The following is a 24,014-nucleotide window of genomic DNA, read 5'->3' as shown; positions in this document are numbered from 1 at the left end:
AATGAAGTAAATAAACACAGACTTACTCACAATCATTTAATAATACTTCGACGACCGGTTTCGATCTCTACACTATTCAGATCATCTTCAGGTCGGCGTTACAAGTAGTTAAATGATGCCGTTACAAGGGATGCTTTGTAAGTTCATCGATAACATGTTTAAACGTCCAACTTATGCTAATAGGATAGCTAGGTGAGGGACTGGGCAAGCGGACATGCTTCGTAGGTCAAAACACAGTAAATTGGAATGGATCCTGAAGGCAGATGTGTGTTGTGAAACAGAGATAGATGTATTAGTTATGAGAAAGACAACGTTCGGGTGGGAATGTTCATAAATGCAGCTAAGGTGTAAATAGACTTATTGTAAACACTTGTACGATTATGAAGGTCTTTGCTCTTACGTGTTTTGAGCTATGGACAGAGGTCGAAGTAAAGAATGACAAATAGGAATAAATATTCAAGTTAGTATTGTTCCCAGTCACAGAACTACGGGATGTCATTTATTTTGTATCATTGTAGGTGCCTATCACTTGGAAATCTGTGAAATGTAGAGGATTATAAGAAATTAATTAGATAAAAATGATAGATAAAAAAGATTGTCAAAATAAAATTGGTTGAAAAACTGTAGAATATTAAAGGTGATCTGAAAAAAGGAAGGGGTTTGTTAGAGCTATTGTATGATAGTGTATGTTCAGAAAGAAATATTGAATAAATAATTACAGGGTGTAGGCACTTACATTGAGAAATTATTAAAATAAATAAATAAATTAACACATAACACACAGGATTTTTATAACTGCACAGACAAAACAACAAGTGGTATAAATTTGGATGGGAAGTGGCACTACATTTGACAAATTCACTTATATAACTGATTTTTAAATTTTCTAAAACTCAAATTTAGTTTTTGTGTTTCATCTTGAGAGGGAATTTTGACAGTAGTGACTGACAGTTTTGACTGTCAAAATTCCCTCTCAAAGATGAAACACAAAAACTAAATTTGAGTTTTAGAAAATTTAAAAATCGGTTATTTAAGTGAGTTTTGCAAATGTAGTGCCACTTCCCATCCAAATTTATACCACTTGTTTTGTCTGTGTAGTTATAAAAATCATTTGTGTTATGTGTTAATTTATTTATTTATTTCAATAATTTCTCAATGTAAGTGCCTACACCCTGTAATTATTTATTCAATATTTCTTTCTGAACATACACTATCATACAATAGCTCTAACAAACCCCTTCCCTTTTTTCAGATCACCTTTAATATTCTACAGTTTTTCAACCAATTTTATTTTGACAATCTTTTTTATCTAATTAATTTCTTACAATCCTCTACATTTCATAGATTTCCAAGTGATAGGCACCTACAATGATACAAAATAAATGACATCCCGTAGTCCTGTGACTGGGAACAATACTAACTTGAATATTTATTCCTATTTGTCATTCTTTACTTCGACCTCTGCCCATAGCTCAAAACACCTAAGAGCAAAGACCTTCATAATCGTACAAGTGTTTACAATAAGTCTATTTACACCTTAGCTGCATTTATGAACATTCCCACCCGAACGTTGTCTTTCTCATAACTAATACATCTATCTCTGTTTCACAACACACATCTGCCTTCAGGATCCATTCCAATTTACTGTGTTTTGACCTACAAAGCATGTCCGCTTGCCCAGTCCCTCACCTAGCTATCCTATTAGCATAAGTTGGACGTTTAAACATGTTATCGATGAACTTACAAAGCATCCCTTGTAACGGCATCATTTAACTACTTGTAACGCCGACCTGAAGATGATCTGAATAGTGTAGAGATGGAAACCGATCGTCGAAGTATTATTAAATGATTGTGAGTAAGTCTGTGTTTCTTTACTTCATTTAATATGGACTCACATATGCAACCCATTCAACATTTGTTAAAAAGAAATTTCGGACTTATAAGGCTTTTCTTTAGTGTGTATCTTTAAATGCTTTTTCAAAGCTCTATCTAGACAAAATTGCTTAGAACAAATTTCGCATTGATAGGGCTTTTCTCCAGTGTGCAATCTCAAATGATTTTTTAAATTTCGTGCTTCAGTAAATTGTTTAAAACAAATTTGGCACTTGTAAGGCTTTTCTCCAGAGTGTACCCTTAAATGCCTTTTAAAAGGTCCATCTTGTCTAAATTGCTTAGAACAAATTTCACACTTATAAGGTTTTTCTCCAGTATGTATCCTTAAATGCCTTTTCAAACTTCCTGCTCCTCCAAATTGCGTAAAACAAATTTTGCACTTGTAAGGCTTCTCTCCAGTGTGTACTGTCAAATGCCTTTTTAAAGTTCCTGCTTCACTAAATTGCTTAAAACACATCTCGCACTTGTAAGGCTTTTCTCCAGTGTGTATCCTTAAATGAGTTTTTAAACTTCCATCTTGACTAAATTGCTTAGAACAAATTTCACACTTATAAGGTTTTTCTCCACTGTGTACCCTTAAATGCTGTTTCAAACTCCCCGCTTCACTAAATTGCTTTAAACAAATGTCGCATTTGAAAGGCTTTTCTCCGGTGTGGATCCTTAAATGATTTTTCAATGTTCCAGATTCACTAAATTGCTTAAAACAAATTTTACACTTAAAAGGTTTTTCTCTAGTGTGTACCCTTAAATGAGTTTTTAAATGTCCATTTTGACTAAATTGTTTAGAACAAATTTCACACTTATAAGGTTTTTCTCCAGAATGTATCCTTAAATGCGTTTTCAAATTTCCTGCTTCCCTAAATTGCTTAAAACAAATTTTGCACCTGTTAAGTTTCTTTCCAGTGTGTGTTACTGACGTTCTTTCGGATTTCATTTTAATCTCGTTTGGACGGAAACCTAAAATAAAAATTAAATTATAAAACTTTGACTGCAGAAACCGATCATAAACAAAGTTGTAAACACTCTAGAATACATAAAGTACAAAAACAAACGAAGACAAAAGCTCAGGTGATATTAAAAACTATTGGATCATCTTTTAGCGGGCAGCATATTCTACACCAAACGGCAGCGGTACCTGCACTTTATCTCGTTTATCTTCGCCTGTTCGTATTTTGTCGTCCAAACTAGGTGGTGCTACGTCGTGAAACCCATATTTACACGTAGGTAATTGTATAAAATATGTTATAGTCAAAGCCCAAATTAGTCTAAGAGCTAGTGAACCCTCCGACTAACGGTCGTCCTGTAAGGCTAAAAATTATTCTAGTGATAATTCATAGCACATCAAGGCTAAAAACCATGACCTGGCAGGCCTCAGCGGTGCACGTGTATCTACCAGGTGAATCGAAAAGTGCAAATTTAGGGGGTAAAATAAACTTTCTCCTGTAAGGTTTAAATTTAAGTATGTGTTTGAGTAAGTCATTTAGAAGAAATGTGTACAAGGCGATTCTGAAGAGCATAAGACCTTGCCAGGCGAGGGGAAAGATTAGGGGTTTTTCCTAAAATTATTCTTTTTGCATCGAACAAATTTTTTTAGGTTTTTTGAATAATTACAAACAGAAAAGGTCTTTAGTGATTTTTCTCTTAAGTTAATAGTTTTTGTTATATAAGCGATTGAAAATTTAGAAAATTGCGAAATCGGCCATTTTTAACCCCAAATCGGACATTTATCTAAAAATTTCAAAGTTGCCAAGGTAGGTAGATATTCTTTAAACATTGATTGATGAAATCCCATGGAGTCTTTTTAATACAATATCGGAAACGCCTTTGTTTTTTAATTGCTAATCAAGAGGGCGCGACACTGTGGTATAAGTGAGGACGTTTGGAGTTGGCATAAATTCATTATCTCGAGAATGGGCAAATTTCAAGAGAAATCCTCAGACAGGTCGATTTTTATTTTTAAATTAGGACTTCTTGGCATATATGTAATACTAGTGACGTCATCCATCTGAGCGTGATGACGTAATCGATGATTTTTTTAAATGAGAGTAGGGGTTGTGTGATTGCTCATTTGAAAGGTTATTTAATTCTCTATTCACTAATATAAACATTAACATAATTATTTATACAGGGTGTACAAAAAAATTTTTTTTAATAAATTAACTTTGATTAAATTTGACAAATAGAAGAAAAAATTTTTTGTACACCCTGTATAAATAATTATGTTAATGTTTATATTACTGAATAGAGAATTAAATAACCTTTCAAATGAGCTATGACACAACCCCTACTCTTATTTAAAAAAATCATCGATTACGTCATCACGCCCAGATGGATGACGTCACTAGTATTATATATACATATGCCAAAAAGTCCTAATACAAAAATAAAAATCGACCTATCTCAGGATTTCTCTTGAAATTTGCCCATTCTCGAGATAATGAATTTATGCAAACTCAAACGTCCTCACTTATACTACAGTGACGCGCCTGCTTGATTAGCAATTAAAAAACAAAGGGGTTTTCGATATTTTATTGCAAATAACTCTTCGGGATTTCATCAATCAATGTTTGAATATCTACGTACCTTGGCAACTTTGAAATTTTTAGATAAATGTCCGATTTAGGGTTAAAAATGGCCGATTTCGCAATTTTCTAAATTTTCAATCGCTTATATAACAAAAACTATTAACTTAAGAGAAAAATCACTAAAGACCTTTTCTGTTTGTAATTATTCAAAAAACCTAAAAAAAATTTGTTCGATGCAAAAAGAATAATTTTAGGAAACACCCCTAATCTTTCCTCTCGCCTGGCAAGGTCTTATGCTCTTCAGAATCGCCTGTCATTGTATACGTTTCTTATAAATGACTTACTCAAACACATACTTAAATTTAAACCTTACAGGAGAAAGTTTATTTTACCCCCTAAATTTGCACTTTTCGCTTCACCTGGTAGATACACGTGCACCGCTGAGGCCTAGCAGGTCATGGTTTTTAGCCTTGGTGTGCTATGAATTATCACTACAAAAATTTCTAGCCTTACAGGACGACCATTAGTCGGAGGGTTCACTAGCTCTTAGACTAAATTTCAGACACTCCAATGTTTGACTAAGCAATCCTCAGGTCTGACTGACGGTCTTAGTCAAAGCCCAAAATAAATTACAGTTTCGGCCTTTGACTAGTCAAATCTAGGAGAGACTAAATCGGTCAGGCAAAGATCGAAATTGAATTTTATGAAATTGGGGTTTGACTAGTCAAACCCCGATCAGCTATTAAAATGTAATTTGTTAGATTAGGTTTAATAAAACGTCATTTTTTAATTTTAGTGTTGATTATTTTTATATTGTCGTAATTAAATTTAAAAAATTAGTGTTTCTTTTCACATATTGAGGCATTATGGCATTTAGAGTTGTACAATACGTTATACCTTTTACACTTACATAATTTTGAAGAGCATTTCTTATTGCAGTAGCTTTTTATAAGGCCTTGTCCTAAAATTTAGTATCTTTGTACTAATTTCTCTTAGAGACAGCTTAACGTCTGGAACATTTTCGAAATTAAGAAAATTCTCTTTGCATTCTCTTATTTGATTTCTTGAAGAAAGTGTGTTTATTGTTTTATATTTCCTACTCTATATAAACCGTCAATTTTTTATCTTGTATGATACCCAAAATATTTCGAGCAACATGAAATGGGTAAACTTATTCGAGCTCTTTGTTAGTTCTTATCCTATATTGTCCTGATGCTTCATCCAGTACATGCCCAAATATCTTCCTTAGGATTTTTCTTTCCCAAACACGTACTCTCTCTTCGATTGCCTTTGTTATCGTACACGTTTCGCTTCCATACATCACAACGGGTCGTATGATTGTTTTATACACTTGTATCTTCGCACGTCTTGTTAATTGTTTCGATCTTATGTTTTTTTTAGGACAAAAAGACATCTGTTGCCGGTCTGTATCCTATTGTTTATTTCTTATGATGCGTTATTGTCTTCAGTTATTGTTGTTCCAACACACTTAGATTATCTAACGCGCTCAAAGATAAAGTCATCGATTGTGATGATCTGACCGATTCTGTCTGTTTTGGTTATTGCCACTCATATACATATTGATGTGATCTTGATTATTGATATGAGATAATATTCTTATATGTCACTTAATTTAATCAATGTATTAATACTAATCTAATTAATTAACCAGATCACATATCAATATGTTTTCAATCTCAGGGCGAATTATAAATTAATTACTTACTTTCGTGGCTTCTAAATATTTCTTAATGGTTCCTAATCGGGATAGAAAAGAAAAGAGTAAAAAAAATACACATATGGGTTACAATTATAATCAAAATATTTTTTATTTTATTTAAAAGGCAATCAATGCTTAATATTTGCTATTTCTTATTATTCTTAAACATAACATTTACAAATGGGAATCTTATTTCCTTTTGGTTTTCAATTGAAAGTTTTTATTAACATTTAACTATTAGGAGTTATTAGGAACAACTCTATTTAACTTTGATGAAGCTTTTCTGATATTATTGATTATGTTATTCAATTTTTTATGTGGAATTTAATACGAAAAACCCATACATTCATGTCCAAACAAATGAGACTGACCTTTTCCTGGTGAACTGAAAATGTCCTCACACAAGACCCGTTTCCTGCTATCCTTGGCTGCGATCAAACCTCGTCCTGGCTTCCAGTAATGTTCTCCTTTGAAAAACTAGCTCGAATAGCTCTCGTTCCTGCTTTTGTCGTGATGCTGTGTTCTACCTTTTTCGAAACTGCTATCAGCTACCGGGACACTCTTGGCTCAAGGAGGTTCTTTTACTCTCGACCTGGCCTACTTCTCGTTCCACGATAGATACTCCACACTCACGGAACTACCGGCTTTCTCACTCTCCGTACACTACCGTCTACTACTCGACTTCACTTCTCGACAGCTCAAAACATTCTGATCTCACTTTCTCATCCATTCCCCTACTTTCTAAATATCCCTTCCAGATTCACAAATCAATCTTCCACCACCAACTCTCATTCGTAATATTCCTCAAAACCAATTTTTAATCTTTCTAAATATGCTTAATGGATTTCAAAAGAAAATATTTAATTCCCATTCTAAAATACTTTCTAACTATTTACAAATTTTAATGACCTATTCTCTCTTTCAAATGAGTCTTATTTAGCATAGGCTAATGATCGAAACCTTCCGCGAAAAACGATAATGAACTATCATCTATTTCACTGAGTTTTATTTAGCATAGGCTAATGATCGACCTTCCGAGAAGAACGATAATGGTACGCGTCATTCACTTTGTTTATCTAAGCACATTGTTCCGAGTTTCGTACGCTTATTCTAATCACTTCTTAAAATTAAATATAACAATTTGTTGTATACAGGTTGTTCTAAATTTATATGCCCGAGGTTGAGAAAATTAAAAATATTTTATATTAAAGTGAATTTTGTTTATAATTATCAAATTTTAATTTTTATATCAAATAGAAATATAACAAATCCCCGCCTTGTATTCGATAAAATTTATCTGCATTTTTAAATAAATTTTCTCGAGGCAAAACCAACTCCCTGTATATTTCCTTACTTTAATCTACGTCTTATACCCCTTCTTCTTGTATTACTCTAATTAGTCCCACCTGTAGAGTAATTGTTTCCTTATTTTCAGTGTCCTCATCCTGTGTTAGAGTGTCGGCTATTATGTTGTCTTTCCATTTTTCCCATATTAATCTTCTGTCTTTTTCCTCAGATTTTTCACATACTTTTATCGTGTATTCTGCATCCTCGTTTTCATATGCCTCCTCTTCAAATGCCACTGTTTCGATCATATCTTTTTCGCTTTTATTTTTTTGCTTTATTTCTTCTTCTCCTGAGCTCGTCTCTTCTTTTGAGGAATCCCAGGTTTCCTTTGTTTCTGATACTCTCAAATTTTCTTCTTCTGGGCTCAACTCTTCTTTTGAGGAGCCACAGGTTTCATTTTCTTTTGTCTTTTTCTGACTTTTTCTCCCTTTTCTTCTTTGTCCTTGCTTCGTTGCCAAATTCATTTCCACTGTTTGTTCTTTACCTGATTCGTCCGTATTTTGTTTCTCCTGTTCCTTGTCCTGTTCTTCTTCTTTTTCTTCTGTTAGATTCATCGTATTATTTTTAAAATCTATCACTACATGTTTTTCTGCCAATTCGTCAACTCCTACTATCATGTCATGTGACATGTTTGGCATTATTACACATTGTAGTGCATACATCTTCTTACCCAGTCGTACCATTACTCGTATGCCTTCATTTATAGTTGCCAATGTCCGTTTGTTTGCGCCCACTAAATTTACCCTAGGTATTTTGTAAATTAAATTTGTTAAGTTAACTTCTTCTATTAGTTTTCTGTTGACCAATGTTATTTCAGATCCAGTGTCTATCATAATTTTAATTGGTTTCTCGTTGATAAATCCATCCACAAATTTTAAATTAACTCCATTTTTCTTTTCGTTGTTTCTTGCCAATTTAATAAACTCCTTGGGGTTACAAAAGATTCCTGTTTGATTTTTGGTTTTTAGTGAGCGCCGTCGTGAAAAAACGCCGGTTGCTCATCGTTGTTTATATTTTCGTCATAATGTCTCTCTCCGTCATATCCATCTGTCTGGGTATTATTTACTTCTCTTCTATTTTCTCTTGGTCTGTCGGATCTGTTTCGGTTTTCTTGATATCCCTGTTCATTTTGTCTACCATTATTTCTGTTTTCTTGATTTGAGCGTGTGGTGTTTCTATTCTGGTATTCTCGATTTCTGTCCTCATTCCATTGCCTATTTCTTTGTTCATAATTTCCTCTTCCGTTGTCTCTATTTTCGTTTTCCCTTCTGGGATTAAAATCTCGTCTTGTATAGTCCCTGCTATTTTGATTTCTATCTCTGTAATCCTGTGTTTCTCGGGGCCTGTAATCTTCTCGCGACCTTCTTGATTTTGTTTCTCTTACACGTAATTCTCTTATTTGTAGGAATTGGCATAAACTATCTATGTCTTTGTAGTTTTGCAATGTGATATGGTCTTCCAGCGTTTCTTCGAAATGTCTTGCAATCAGTTCGACTAATTGTTCCGATGAGTAATTATATTGTAAATGTTTTGCGTTATAGTAAATTTGTAATGCATATGTCCTTTCTGATATACCCATCCTATCATTGTATTTCCCATTTTGCAATTCCTTGTTAATTTCCAATTGTTGGACTTTTCCCCAGAAATAATTCAAAAGTTTTTGTTCAAATTGTTGCCAACTGTCAAATTCTTCTTCTTTGCAATCGAACCATAGGCTTGCTTCATTTTTGAGATGGTTTCTGATAGTTTCTTTTGCTGTTTCGAAATTTCCGATGTGCTGTATTTTCTTTTTCAGGCTATTTATGAACGGCACTGGGTGTAATCTTCTTACATCCCCGCCAAACCTTATCTTCACGTCATCTGTGCTACGTATAACCATTTCTCTTCTTTCTCCGACATTTTGTTGCGTCCTGTTTTCGGTGACTTGTTTTTCTATTTCTGTGATTCTTTTTTCCACTTCTTCTCTGTCTACTTGAATAGCATTTTCCAACTTGTTTTCCAAACTTTCCATTTCTTTTTTCTGGCAATTCGTTATCTCCTTTATTTTATTTTGAATTTTCATTTCTTGTTCTTTCATCTCGTTTTTCATTGTTGTCAAACATCCTTTTACTTCCTTTTCATACTTTCCTATGCGTTCCTCCATTTTCTTGTTGTTCTCTTCTATTGCTTGTTTCATTTTTTGTTGTGTTTCATCCATTTTTTGATCCAATTTTTGTTGTGTTTCATCCATTTTCTGTTGTGTTTCATCCATTTTTTGATCCAATTTTTGTTGTGTTTCATCCATTTTTTGATCCACTTTATCCATTTTCTTTGATGTTTCTTCCTGATTTTTATCCATTGTTCGTTTTGCTTCATCCATTTTTTTTGACTGGAGTTGCATAAGTTGTAATAGTTTATCTATTCCTGATAATTCTTGCTGTTCTGATGCCATGATTGTCGTGTCTAAAATATCTTCTTGGTCTGAATATTCTTTTTGTTTTTTGTTGTCCTTGCTTTGGCTTCTTGTCACAGACATTTGTTTTCAAGAAGTACTGTCCCCGCCAAATATGAAATTTTACTAGTATGTTACCAAGACGACTTTTTCTCACCCAAATATTATAAATTGTCAATAAATATAACAAATGCAAACACCGTAAAAATAAAATATTAAATCAGTTATGTAAAACTTGTACCTAAAGAGATCTAAATTTTATGTTATCAAATGTAAGTATCTCACTTTTTACCACAGGCATATAAATTTTCAAATACCGGCTTTACTCTTTCTATCCTTCAAATTTGCCACTAGAAATACTTTACAATGCCCCACGTTGGGCGCCAGTTGATGTGATCTTGATTATTGATATGAGATAATATTCTTATATGTCACTTAATTTAATCAATGTATTAATACTAATCTAATTAATTAACCAGATCACATATCAATATGTTTTCAATCTCAGGGCGAATTATAAATTAATTACTTACTTTCGTGGCTTCTAAATATTTCTTAATGGTTCCTAATCGGGATAGAAAAGAAAAGAGTAAAAAAAATACACATATGGGTTACAATTATAATCAAAATATTTTTTATTTTATTTAAAAGGCAATCAATGCTTAATATTTGCTATTTCTTATTATTCTTAAACATAACATTTACAAATGGGAATCTTATTTCCTTTTGGTTTTCAATTGAAAGTTTTTATTAACATTTAACTATTAGGAGTTATTAGGAACAACTCTATTTAACTTTGATGAAGCTTTTCTGATATTATTGATTATGTTATTCAATTTTTTATGTGGAATTTAATACGAAAAACCCATACATTCATGTCCAAACAAATGAGACTGACCTTTTCCTGGTGAACTGAAAATGTCCTCACACAAGACCCGTTTCCTGCTATCCTTGGCTGCGATCAAACCTCGTCCTGGCTTCCAGTAATGTTCTCCTTTGAAAAACTAGCTCGAATAGCTCTCGTTCCTGCTTTTGTCGTGATGCTGTGTTCTACCTTTTTCGAAACTGCTATCAGCTACCGGGACACTCTTGGCTCAAGGAGGTTCTTTTACTCTCGACCTGGCCTACTTCTCGTTCCACGATAGATACTCCACACTCACGGAACTACCGGCTTTCTCACTCTCCGTACACTACCGTCTACTACTCGACTTCACTTCTCGACAGCTCAAAACATTCTGATCTCACTTTCTCATCCATTCCCCTACTTTCTAAATATCCCTTCCAGATTCACAAATCAATCTTCCACCACCAACTCTCATTCGTAATATTCCTCAAAACCAATTTTTAATCTTTCTAAATATGCTTAATGGATTTCAAAAGAAAATATTTAATTCCCATTCTAAAATACTTTCTAACTATTTACAAATTTTAATGACCTATTCTCTCTTTCAAATGAGTCTTATTTAGCATAGGCTAATGATCGAAACCTTCCGCGAAAAACGATAATGAACTATCATCTATTTCACTGAGTTTTATTTAGCATAGGCTAATGATCGACCTTCCGAGAAGAACGATAATGGTACGCGTCATTCACTTTGTTTATCTAAGCACATTGTTCCGAGTTTCGTACGCTTATTCTAATCACTTCTTAAAATTAAATATAACAATTTGTTGTATACAGGTTGTTCTAAATTTATATGCCCGAGGTTGAGAAAATTAAAAATATTTTATATTAAAGTGAATTTTGTTTATAATTATCAAATTTTAATTTTTATATCAAATAGAAATATAACAATATATTTCGTCTTATTTTGGTTGATTAGGAGCCCCATCTTCACTGCTTCCTTCTCGAACCTCACGAAAGTCTTCTTCATCCTTAATAGGGTGTTTTCTATTAAATTTATTGGCGTAAAGGCGGATCCAAATCAATAAAAATTTGTGTGTGTGTTGTATTTTAAAATAAAGAAAAAAATATTTGCGGCACAAATTTAAATCTGGTCAAGCATTTTAACGACGTAGATATTTATTTTGTGTGTTGTACCGCCGAATCCACTTAGCGACAAGTGGATAATCAAGTCCACACTAACATCGCTGTGCGGCGAAAATTTCTTTGAAGTCGAATGAAAAACCGACAGCACGCCCGATTACGTGCGTTTTTTAACATCCAAGGTTTTTTACAATCTGTTTTACAATGAAAACAATAAGTAAAATTGTTTGTCTTTACAATGACAGAGAGATGTAAGGTCCAGTGACCAAAGCATCACGACACACACACATTAGCTTGTTTACCGGTGAGATGCGCACATACACTGATACGCGAGCACGAAAACTAAAACTGGCACAGAACAGAATGGCTGGGCGCTGTTGAAGGCATAGCTTCCTCTGCTGTAGGCTGTCAGGATCGGTTAGGTAGGTCCAAGGGATCATATATCGCTTCAATCTCTTCGCTTGTTGGTTGTTGAGAAGATTGTGTGCCAGGGTGTTAGGATGTACCCGCACCCTATTTTGATATTGTTCAGAAGATTTTTTGCACTCTTACCTGAAGTACCTAAAGATCTCTATGTATGGCGTCATTCTGGATATACCAAGGGGCATTAGCGATTGTTCTTAGAGTTTTGGATTGAAATCTTTGTATTTTCATAATATGTATTAGATTTGCTAGCTGATCCCCAGAGCAACCATATGTCCAAATGGGTTTTATTATTGTTTTGTATATCAGCAGCTTGTTATCGATCGATATGTGAGAGTTTTTCCCAACATCCAGTAAAGTTTTCTGTATAAAATTCCCAGTTGAAGTCTCTTCGTCCATATATGCTTAGTCCAAGTTAGTCGTTTGTCAAGGTGAATACCTAGATATTTTACGTCATCCTTTTGAGGTAAAGGATGTTCATCGAGGTTAACTCGTGGACATGTGCCTCTTCTTAGAGTGAATGTAATGTGTGTGGACTTTGAGAGGTTTACTCTAATTCTCCAGAGTTTAAGCCATTCATTTGTTTTTTTCAGATGTAGTTGCAGTCTCTCTGATGCTATTATTGGATTACCATGAGAGGCCAGGAAAGCAGTATCATCTGCGAATATTGCAAGTGTTAGGTCGTTGCTTGTTGGCAAGTCAGCCGTATATATCAGGTATAGGATCGGTCCGAGTACACTACCCTGATGTACACCAGATAGGATGGGGTGAAGTTTTGTATAGGCTTCACTATATTTTACCAGATACCTCCTTTCTGTAAGGTATGATTGAAGCAGCTGAAGTAAGGGTAAGGTAGGTTTTTCTTTAATTTGTACATAAGTCCTGTGTGCCACACCTTGTCAAAAGCTTGAGAGGCGTCTAAAAAGGCTGCAGTGCAGTATTGATTGTTTTCGAGACTAGTTCTTATTGTTGTGTACAGTCTGTGAACTTGTTCTATTGTACTATATTGATTACGAAATCCGAATTGATGGTCAGGTATGAGACTCTTTTCTTCTAATATTGGTTTGATTTTTCTTAACAAAAGTTTTTCAAACACCTTAGAGATGACTGGGAGTAGTCTTATCGGTCGCTATGAGTTGACATCTTTTGGATCTTTTCCAGGTTTTTGAATGAGTATAATCTGTGCCACTTTCCATTGCAACGGGAAGTAGTGCAGACTTAACATAGCATTAAAGATCATAGTGATTATTCTGTAAATCATCGGTTAGTTCCTGAAGGACCTTACCCGTTATAAGGTCGAATCCCGGCGCCTTATTAGGTTGTATCTCATTATTTATTATCTGTTTTACTTCTTTAACCCCTTCGGTACAGTGATGCACCCGTGTGCAAATGCTTGACTGTCCGGCCAGTACGGTGATGCACACGGGTGCATCATGAGTTTTCGTTCGCCATAAGGCGGTGACACCATCTTCATCATATTTCAGGTATTTTTGTTCCGTCAGAATTAACTTATTCATATCTAAAAGTGGGGAAACCACGCCCAAAAGTGGGTGATGTCCAGAAGGTGATAAGGTTGTGGAAAGTGATAAGGTTGTTTGGATGTTTGACTGATGGAATTGTGTGGGAGGTGAAGGTACTGTGCTGCTGTTTACAACTTACCTTACTATCCCTTGCAAGATAATTCGGATGGAATTTCCCAGATTAGGAGACTGGGACGATATCAAGCACAAAATAAACTGGGGAATTCCATCCGAATTAACTTGTTTATCTTTTTTACTAATTTTTGTTTAAAATGATATTTTATGGATAAAATTTAACTTAACTCACATACTATGTAAAATAATAAATTTAATAAAAATAGTTTTATTTCTAAAATTAGTGTTATTATTACATTAACTTTAATTAGTTACATAGTGCAGTCACTGAAGGTGGATATGAGCTATTACCTCCGATTTCGTTGAACCTCCATCGATTTGCATGAAAATTGGTGAGTGGTTAGAGGATATCTCAAGGAACAAAGGTGACACGGTGCCAACTTGCGCTTTAACCCTGGGGGTGGATGCCACCCCTTCTCGGGGGTAAAAATTACTTTATTAAAAATAACCCCACAAATCAATAGAGGGACAAATTATACGCAAAATTTGTTATATAAAGTTATTAAAATAAATCAAAACTTTTTGAGTTATTAAAGATCAAAGATTTTAATTTTTCGTGAGAAAAATGCATGTTTTTAACCGATTTTTCATAAATAACTCAAAAACTATAAGTTTTTACAAAAAAGTTATTATTATCAAAATTGAGGCTAATAAAAAATCAAATAAACTCCTTACTAGAAAAACCTTTCTATATTAACTAAAAGTAAGTTATAGGTAATTGAATGTATATTTCTTTCATCAGGTACCCAAATCTAAGTATTCAAGCTTAAATACCGGCAAAATGATGCATTTCATAACATAAACTTATTTAACATTTGTCAAAGTTCATAGAAATATCTATCAAATAAGACCTCGAACAGGTTGATAGCATTAAAATTTATGCACCACAAATGTTTCAAAATGTATCTTTTAAAAATGTTTCCAAAAAATGTTATTGTTTTTTTTTTGGAAATAACTCCGTTAATTTTTAGGATATCAGGTTTACCTAAAAACTAATTAAAAGTTGATTCCGGGAGCTACTAAAAAATGTCGAAATTAGTCTTTTAAACCTCTCACTTTTTTAACAATAAAAGGTGAAATGGCCCCGGTTACATGGTTCTCGCAGCAAAATTGAAATTTTAAACGTTTCTATCTCGGTTATTTTTTACTCTACGGAAATAATAAAATGGGTAAAGTATTTGGAACAGAAAAAACTAAAATTTAGTTTTAATTATTGTGAGGATTACTACAAATTTTAATTTTTGTGGAACTGGCCTGTTTTATTTTTCACTTTTTCCTAAAATAATCGAAAGGGTTCTCTTATTTTCATCATAACTTGCTTAATTTTGATGATATTAACTTCTACTGGAGCTCATTTGATAGGTACTCCTAAGTACAAATGATTAACAAGTATATTCTATAAAACGCATCGTTTTCCCGTTATGTAAGCTTGAATACTTACGATTTGGGTACTCGTCGAAAAAAATATACATACATTCAATTACCCATAACTCACTTTGAAATAACATAAGCTTAGTTCTTTAAGTGGGGACTGTATTAAATTTTTTATTATATTTAATTTTTGTCATAATAGTTTTTTTACAAAAGCTTATAGTTTTTGAGTAATACGTGAAAAACAGCTTTAAAACATGCAGTTTTTTAAGAAAAAATAAAATTTTTGATATTAAATAACTCAAAAATGATTGATTTATGTTAATAACTTTATATAACAAATTTTGCTTAGAAGTTGCCTATCTATCAATTTCTGGTATTTTTTTATAAAAAAAAGAATGTGTGTACTTTGTACGCACGTAAGAAGTTATACTTCTATTATATGATTTCAACGAAATCAATATACTTTAAACAGTTTCTCTACTACTTTCCAAAAATTTTTATTAAAACAATACCAAAAATTAAAAAAATAAAAGAATAAAACACACACAACACATTGAAAAATGCCACAAATGATTTCTGAACAATAATTGTTGCCAAAAATTAATTAAATACGTATTTTCTGAAAAAAATTATATAATAATATACTTACAATCATAAAATCTATAAAAAAAAATAAAAAAATGATATAACTTGCATTGGGCTTGAACCTACTTCCCGTGTATCCCGCCGTACGAGAGTCGAATTAATTTCAAACTGCACCACCTTCGCGTATACGTCATGTGGGAATATACACAAACTGAACATATTTTTGACATTTTGTTTATATGAATTTTTATCAGTTTGATTTTTGTCGAATTAAAATACAACAACATATAGAGTAAGAAAACGATACATTAGATGAACATTTGTAGAAAGTTTGTTCGTAATCAGATTATGTAAATTAAAGCATTGCCTACTAGGGGTATAGCATAGCAAGTACTAGGTAAGTACATTATTTTTTTACATTTTCCAAATAGGTATGAAGATAATTTTTTATTGGAATACAACTGAAACATTTAGAATTACGTACCTGTGGCTTTTCAAAACTATTTAAAAAGTCACTATAATTATAAATTTGAATTTATTTCTGTCCTCACAACAATAAAAACTAATATATTATACAACATTTTTGTTTACCGATAACCACCATACTGAACAATTATTGACAGATCATTTCAACACCCAATCAGAGCCCGTATAAAGACCAATACCAAACTGTCGATGTGCGCACGCGCGCAGATCAATATAAATTCACCCTCAATCTCAATCGCGCCTAAAGAAGTATAACTTCAAAAACTTCACCGCCGAGAAGGGGTGGCATCCACCCCCAGGGTAAAAGCGCAAATTGGCATCATGTCACCTTGTTCCTTGAAGTATCTTCTAACTACTTACCAATTTCCATGGAAATCTATGAAGGTTCAACGAAATCAGAGGTGAAAACCTTCAGTCACTCCACTAGTAGTGTGATACTGTATTTTAACCGACTTAGCGAAGCCGCTCGGTAAACGGTCGAATCCGTATATAGCAGCCGACTTGACAGTCCGGTACAAAGGGGATAATATTAAACTTGGAGATTGACAGTCCCATTTGATATGGATCCTCAAGAAAAGAATGCATTGGTTCTTCTGGTTCTAATGGTACTACTCTAGTAAAGGGACTAAATACTGTCGAAAGATGTCTGACATACTTTTTGAGGAACATAAGAATTTATTGCATGATTGATAATATCGTAAAATTTAGACACAGCTCAATATTCAAAGCCTTTAGTGACTCCCAATTTATTTCCGACAAGAAAAAGTTCATACTGATGTAATCACCGTTTTTAAAATCATAATATGACTCTGCATACTTTAAAGAATCACTGTTATTTATTATATTAACATCAAACATTACACCATTGTGGTTAAGGGAGTTAAAAAAAATTAAATCAGCAGCATTTACAACACTCAACTTATTACAATTAGAAAAGATTAAGTCTAAAATTACATTTCTACTATTGGACACAAAATTATTTTGAAAAAGGTTGTAGAAACTATAGCAATTTACCATATTATGTAAAGCTGGTGAATTTGGTAAATAGTTCAATAAACTAACTCCTAAATTATCATTTGTCCACTTAACATTCGGAAGATTAAAGTCCCCAGAAATAAAAACCTTAGAGTAGTTATTGTTCATTAATATAAAATCAAGGACATTACAATGATCTTCATATATTTCATGATCAGACCGCTTTGTAGCACAACTAGTGATGTAAGAAAAGAATATTCTCGAGAACGAGAATATTCTCTTGAAAGTTGCTGTGTCCTTAATTGTGTTAAGACGATACATAAAAAAGAAAAATCAAAAACGGAAAATGTGGATACAGCTTTTCTAAGTAAACGTGAAACAATGAGTAATTTAACTATTGAAATAATGCTAGACAATTATTTGTTTAAGAATTTTACAAGAATGTCAAAAACTGATTTCAAACTAATAATAAATATGATAGGGCCAAGAATAGAAAAGAAAGATCAAACATGAGAAATGCAATACTAATCTCAATAAGATTAGCAATTGTTATTTATACAGGGTGTCCATAACGTAACGCATACATTCATTATTTCGTAAACCAGCGACTTTAACAAAAAATCCCGAAACAGGTCGATTTTTATTTTTAAATTACAATTTTTTGGCATATATATCATACTAGTGACGTCATCCATCAGGGCTTGATGACGTAAGCGGTAATTTTTTTAATGAGAATAGGGGTCATGTGATAGCTCATTTGAAAGGGATTCTCTAGAAAGAATTCTCTATTCACTAATATATCCATTAACAAAATATTTATACAGGGTGTTCAAAAAAAATTTTTAATTAAATTAATTGAGACAAAAAGAAGAATGTATGCAATTTATTTAATTCAAAATACCTTTTATTGTTGTAAGAAAACATGTTTATTTGACAAATAAGTATTGCTTTTTGCTTAAATTAATGTTAAAGCTGCCACCCGCCTAAAATCAATGTTTATTTTTGAAATAAAACATTTTTATGTTTTCTGACAGCAGTAAAATGTATTTAGGATTAAACAAATCACATACATTCATCTTTTTGTGTCAATTAATTTAATTAAAAAAATTTTTTTGGACACCCTGTATAATTAATTATGATAATGTTTATATTATCTAGTGCAGTGGTCGGCAAAATTGCGGCTCCGGAGCCGCATGTGGTTGTTTGGCTCCTTAGATGCGTCTCCGGCACAAATATCCACGAAAAGCGCAATATTTTCCTTTAAAAAAAATTGGTAGGAAGAACATTACATCTTATTCTCATAAATTAGCTTTTATCAAACTTACTCTTACAAACTTTAGTATTTGTCAAAAATCCACTTGATGCTACGATAACCGAGTTGAAATTTTCTCCTTTTGAAATTGGCATTAATAGCTTTGAAATGCAATTTCTGGATTTAAAAAACAAGGAGGTATGGCGCTCTAAATGCGAACGTCTTTGTGTTGAATTGGAAATATTGGAGAAGAAAAAATATTCACAACACAAGAAGTGGTCTGCTTTGAATGACCTGGAGAAGGAAGGGATGATCATTTTCAATGTTTGGAATAATATTCCTGATTCTTATGATCAGCTAAAAAAGATCACGTTTGCTGTTGTTTCCCTTTTCGGTTCTACATGTCAACAAATGGATTTTGCGCCAAAAAATGTGTAAAAAATACAGTGTGGTAGGAAATAAAATCCTACAAAACGAAAAAAATAGAATTTTCTACAATGATTAGAAATATTTATAAATAAATAAAAATGAAGATATCGTCAAAAAACGAAAAAACACCTTTTAATTTGTTGGGGGTCTGAATGGGGCTAGAGGTTTAAACATTTTTTGGTCGAATACTTTTTGATGTAGAACATGTGGTTCGTTTATTTTTGGAATATCACTGGGAGCATTTTTCACTATCTTAACCGACTGACTAGACCCTTAGTTTTATTTAGAGTAATAAAAGTTTGCTGAACAGGCAGATTTGGCTCCCAATTTTTTTTAATTCTTGTAATGTTCATATTTGGCTCTTTGGTTAAAAAGTTTGCCGACCACTGATCTAGTGAATAGAGAATTAAATTGCCTTTCAAATGAGCATTACATGACCCCTATTCTCATTTAAAAAAATTATCAATTACATCATCACGCCCAGATGGATGACGTCACTAGTATGATATATATGCCAAAAAATTGTAATTTAAAAATAAAAATCGACCTGTTTTGGGATTTTTCCTTAAATTCACTGGTTTACGAGATAATGAATTTATGCGTTATTTTATGGATGCACTGTATATACTAATAGTTTTAGGTTAATGTATTTATTCAGGGTACTCTTCCATTTGTCTCATAGTTCCAGAAGTATGCCAAGTTCCACAACTCTGGACGTAAATGTACTGCATTAATAAACCTTATTGTGATTTCATTTGACCACGTATTCATCTTTTCTTTGTATGTTTTGACAACACCAAATTAAATTTCAACAGAGTACAGGAAATAAAGAGGAAATACAGAGCAACATGCAAAATTTTCCACAGCAGTTCGACTTTATTGGCAACGCATCAGGCACAGCAATAGTGTTCAAATACCAGTAAGATTTTGGCCAGATGGCTCAGCCAAATGGCAATATTTTCATTAGATGGCTGTAATGTTGCCAGAAACATAACAAATATATATTTTCGACAACATATTGCTTCAAAAACTAGCCCGTCTAAATGCCCCTTTAGACATAGACCAATCCATGACTGAGCTAACGACTCGTGAAAAATAAAATCCCACAACTTCTCATCAGTTCATTGAAATACAGAATGTAGATGACCAGGATGAGCTAATGATAGAAATAGATTCTGAACCTGATGCCTCATATTTTTCGATTAAATCACCACATCCATTACTTGCATTATTTGTTGTTAAGAAGAAACTTTCATTTTTTTATCAAATAAATTTTGTGTTCTCTGTTGTTTTTGTATTTTGTTTATATATATATAAAGAACACTGTTGTTTAGTCTCATAATTTTGTATATAATTTCAAGATTTTTAATACCCTATTTCATCTTCAACAATATCCCTAAGTGCGTCATAGGGTTCATTCTCAGAAAATTCTCCATATCGAGAATATTCTGATTTTTCATTCTCGAGAATTTTTCAACACTAAGCACAACTCTTCTGTAGATGAAGTTTTGTAAATCTTGCTTCCATATGGTGAACAGTATGCATATGCCAGATGTAATCTCATACTGAGTGTTAATTTTGCTGGTGGCAGCATAGTGTCATGTAGTGGTATTTCTTGGAAAGGAGAGACTGAACTTGTGGAGGTGATTGGGTAAATGGCAGCTGATATATACATTAAAAACATTTTAGAAGATCATGTTTTGCCATTTGCCAGCAGTGATGCCACAGCTACCAATATTTCGGTAGATCTACCAAATACCTGTCAGATTACCGAATTCTTTTTTTTTTCTACCGAAAAATCAAATTTATCAGAAATTTTTTAGCGGATAGATTTGTCAATAGAGTTTACTAAATTTTCAAGAATCCTTAACTTGCTATTAGATACTAGCTTGTGACACATGTTCAGCAGATATGGATATCAATTTTATGACCACTTGTCCTTTTATATTATGATTTTGGGACTAATACCATCTAATACCTACCTGAATAATGTTAAGGATTGTGGCTTATTTTCATATAGAAGATAATTCCAAGCTAAAAATAGTATTCGTATTAAAATCTTAAAACAGGAGAAACTTATTTTGCACCTTTTAACTTTATTATTTTATACTGAAGTCTTGCTATTTCAACATAACTAAAGAACATTAAAAATTTTTCCTGTTATCAATTGCTTTAATATCTGACATTTCAGTGAAGTGAAGACGTACAGCTAATTTTGCTTTGTTTTCTTTTTAAACAATAATTATAAAGTGTAAAAAATAATTTTTTTGCCTATAAAACGTTCCTTGTAGATTTTAGAAAAAAATGTTTCAAATAAATATTGTAGATCTTAATAGTTTCTAATTTGAAATATATAAACAGTTGTTCAAGATAATTGCAAATAACCCTTATTTTTGCAATATTTTATAAATGTTAATAAAGTAACTGTTATTTATTATAACAAAATTTTTTAACTTATTTAAACAATTATACAGCTTTCAAATGAGAATACTTGTGTTTTGAACATTAAAAGTGGTAAGTTTTTCTAAAAAGTATACAACAGGAAAAATAAATTAATTCCTTAATATAACAAAACTAAAGCATCCTTGATATTTAGTATTGCGTTAGTTAGGCGGCTCTACTTAAATTACTTTGGATTAAAAAAATGAAGAAAATTGCATACCTAGAAAGCGGAGAAAATACATTTTTGTAACCTATACCGATTTTTTTATGATGAATGGTGATTATTGATCATTATATTATATGATGATGAATGTAGTTTATTTTTGGATACTCGTACCTAAAGTATCACCTTTTTTAGACTAAAACCTACCATTTATATGATACAAAAATACATCGCATTCCGATAACAAATTCTTATATCAAATCCAAATATGACACTGGAGGCAGCACAATTTTATTTCATAGGTTAATTTCAAAATATGCAATATTTTTGTCCATGGTCCATGAGTGTATTATTAATCAATGTTATTTACTTACTTTCTTCATTTGTTGTTTGCGTTTCTTCACATAATATATTAAATTTATATTCATCTTGTTCTACTTTAGCGTTTTCAGGAAAGTCTAAATAATCAAATGCGTTGTAGCCGGGTTCTCTCTTGGGTTCTTCCTTAATTTCAATTTTGAAGGCTTCCAAGTTACCATCACCATCAAACTCTTCATTATCGATTTCTATTTTACAAATTTCCTCACTAGTTTCTTGTTTTACTTCCATGTTATCAAATTTGATTTATGTTGTACCAATTTTACATCTAATTATGAACATAACAATATTTATGCCAGAATTCACTTTCTTTTTAAAGTTTACCTTGTGACATATAGACATAGATATAATATCAAGTAGATTAGGCCAGGTCCAAAAATAGTGTAGTTCGGGTCGGTGGTCTAGCTATCTCTCCCTACCGGTGCTTAGTTTTCTCTCTCTAGCATATGATGGCCGCCACCTGTGTTTGGGTCTTAAGGCCCCGTCTCACCATCAAATAATTGACAGTTAATTTGATCAAACTTGACAGTTAGTGACACAAAGTGACAGTTAGTATGTATAGTTTGTGTCACTAGTCAAGTTTGACTGTCAAGTTTGATCAAATTAACTGTCAATTATTTGATGGTGAGACGGGGCCTTTAGAATATAAAAAAACTATTTTATATTCTAAGGTTTGGGTGCGTTCGGACGACCACAGCGGCTGGACAGCTGAGCCAGCGGTAGAGTTTCGACGACACCGCTGGAAGTTAGGCGCTGAGAGATTGGGTGCATTCAGCAGACGCAATCGCTAACTAATCGATTTGTGATTTACATGCTGAATGCCACAATTTATGTGGCATTCAGCAGAAAATCACTAATCGATTAGTTAGCGATTGCGTCTGCTGAATGCACCCATTTACTTCACTATCAGCGCTGGATACAACCACTCAGCCGATTTCTGCTGACAGTCAGGCGCTGTGGTCGTCCGAACGCAACCTTTATGTCGTTCCTCTTGGTAGATACGACAAACAAAGATAGCTAGACCACCGTACATGATATGAGTGCGTTCACCGAGTGCGATGTGTCAGCGCTTTGAACTGTCATAGCCACCTTAAGGCTACGGCTCCACGGGCGGGAAATTGACGCTAGCAGTAGCAGTAAAATGAACTTAAGGTTCCGCGGAACGGAATGGGAATAGCCGAACTGAACCGACTACGCACAAGTCCTGTAGTCGGTACAGTTCGGCTATCCCTATTCCGTTCCGCGGAACCTCAAGTTCATTTTACTGCTACTGCTAGCGTCAATTTCCCGCCCGTGGAGCCTTAGCCTTACTTAAAGGCCGCGTCCCACCATCAAATAATTTGATCAAACTGGTTTGAGCAAACTGAAAGTGACAGTTAGTGACGTCACATCCTGAAGGCCGCGTCTCACCATCAAATAATTTGATCAAACAGTTTGAGCAAACTTGACGTACTTGAGGAAGTACGTCAAAGTGACGTCACAATTGCAGTTTTTTTGAAATTCTAAAAATCTGTGCTCTCACTATCAGTCTAGTTTGATCAAATTCTTTGTATTGAGTTGTCTAACTTGTTTGTACTTTATTTAAAATTAAAATTTTTCATTATTATCCACAATGAACACTCAGGATGTGACGTCACTAACTGTCAAGTTTGATCAAATTATTTGATGGTGGGACGCGGCCTTGAAGACCGCGTCCCATCATCAAATAATTTGATCAAACTGGTTTGAGCAAACTGAAAGTGACAGTTAGTGACGTCACATCCTGAGTGTTCATTGTGGATAATAATGAAAAATTTTAATTTTAAATAAAGTACAAACAAGACCTTAAAGGCCCCGTCTCACCATCAAATAATTGACAGTTATTTGATCAAACTTGACAGTCAAACTTGACTAGTGACACAAACTATACATACTAACTGTCACTTTGTGTCACTAACTGTAAAGTTTGA

General features: G+C 33.1%; 1 protein-coding gene across 1 annotated transcript; it reads right to left on the bottom strand.

Moving 5' to 3' along the window:
* Window positions 1-1,765: 1,765 nt before the first annotated feature.
* LOC126879808 (zinc finger protein 239-like) lies at window positions 1,766-22,542 on the bottom strand. The gene is made up of 2 exons (XM_050643074.1): window positions 22,062-22,542; window positions 1,766-2,850 (listed from the first exon to the last, which is right to left on the bottom strand). Exons 1-2 carry the CDS (start codon window positions 22,294-22,296, stop codon window positions 1,919-1,921), a joined length of 1,167 nt encoding a protein of 388 aa, XP_050499031.1. The 5' UTR covers window positions 22,297-22,542; the 3' UTR covers window positions 1,766-1,918.
* Between the last annotated feature and the right edge of the window lie 1,472 nt (window positions 22,543-24,014).

Source organism: Diabrotica virgifera, chromosome 2 (genome assembly GCF_917563875.1).
Source record: "Diabrotica virgifera virgifera chromosome 2, PGI_DIABVI_V3a".
Taxonomy (NCBI): Eukaryota; Metazoa; Arthropoda; class Insecta; order Coleoptera; family Chrysomelidae; genus Diabrotica; species Diabrotica virgifera.
This window is presented reverse-complemented; position numbering and strand designations above follow the sequence as displayed.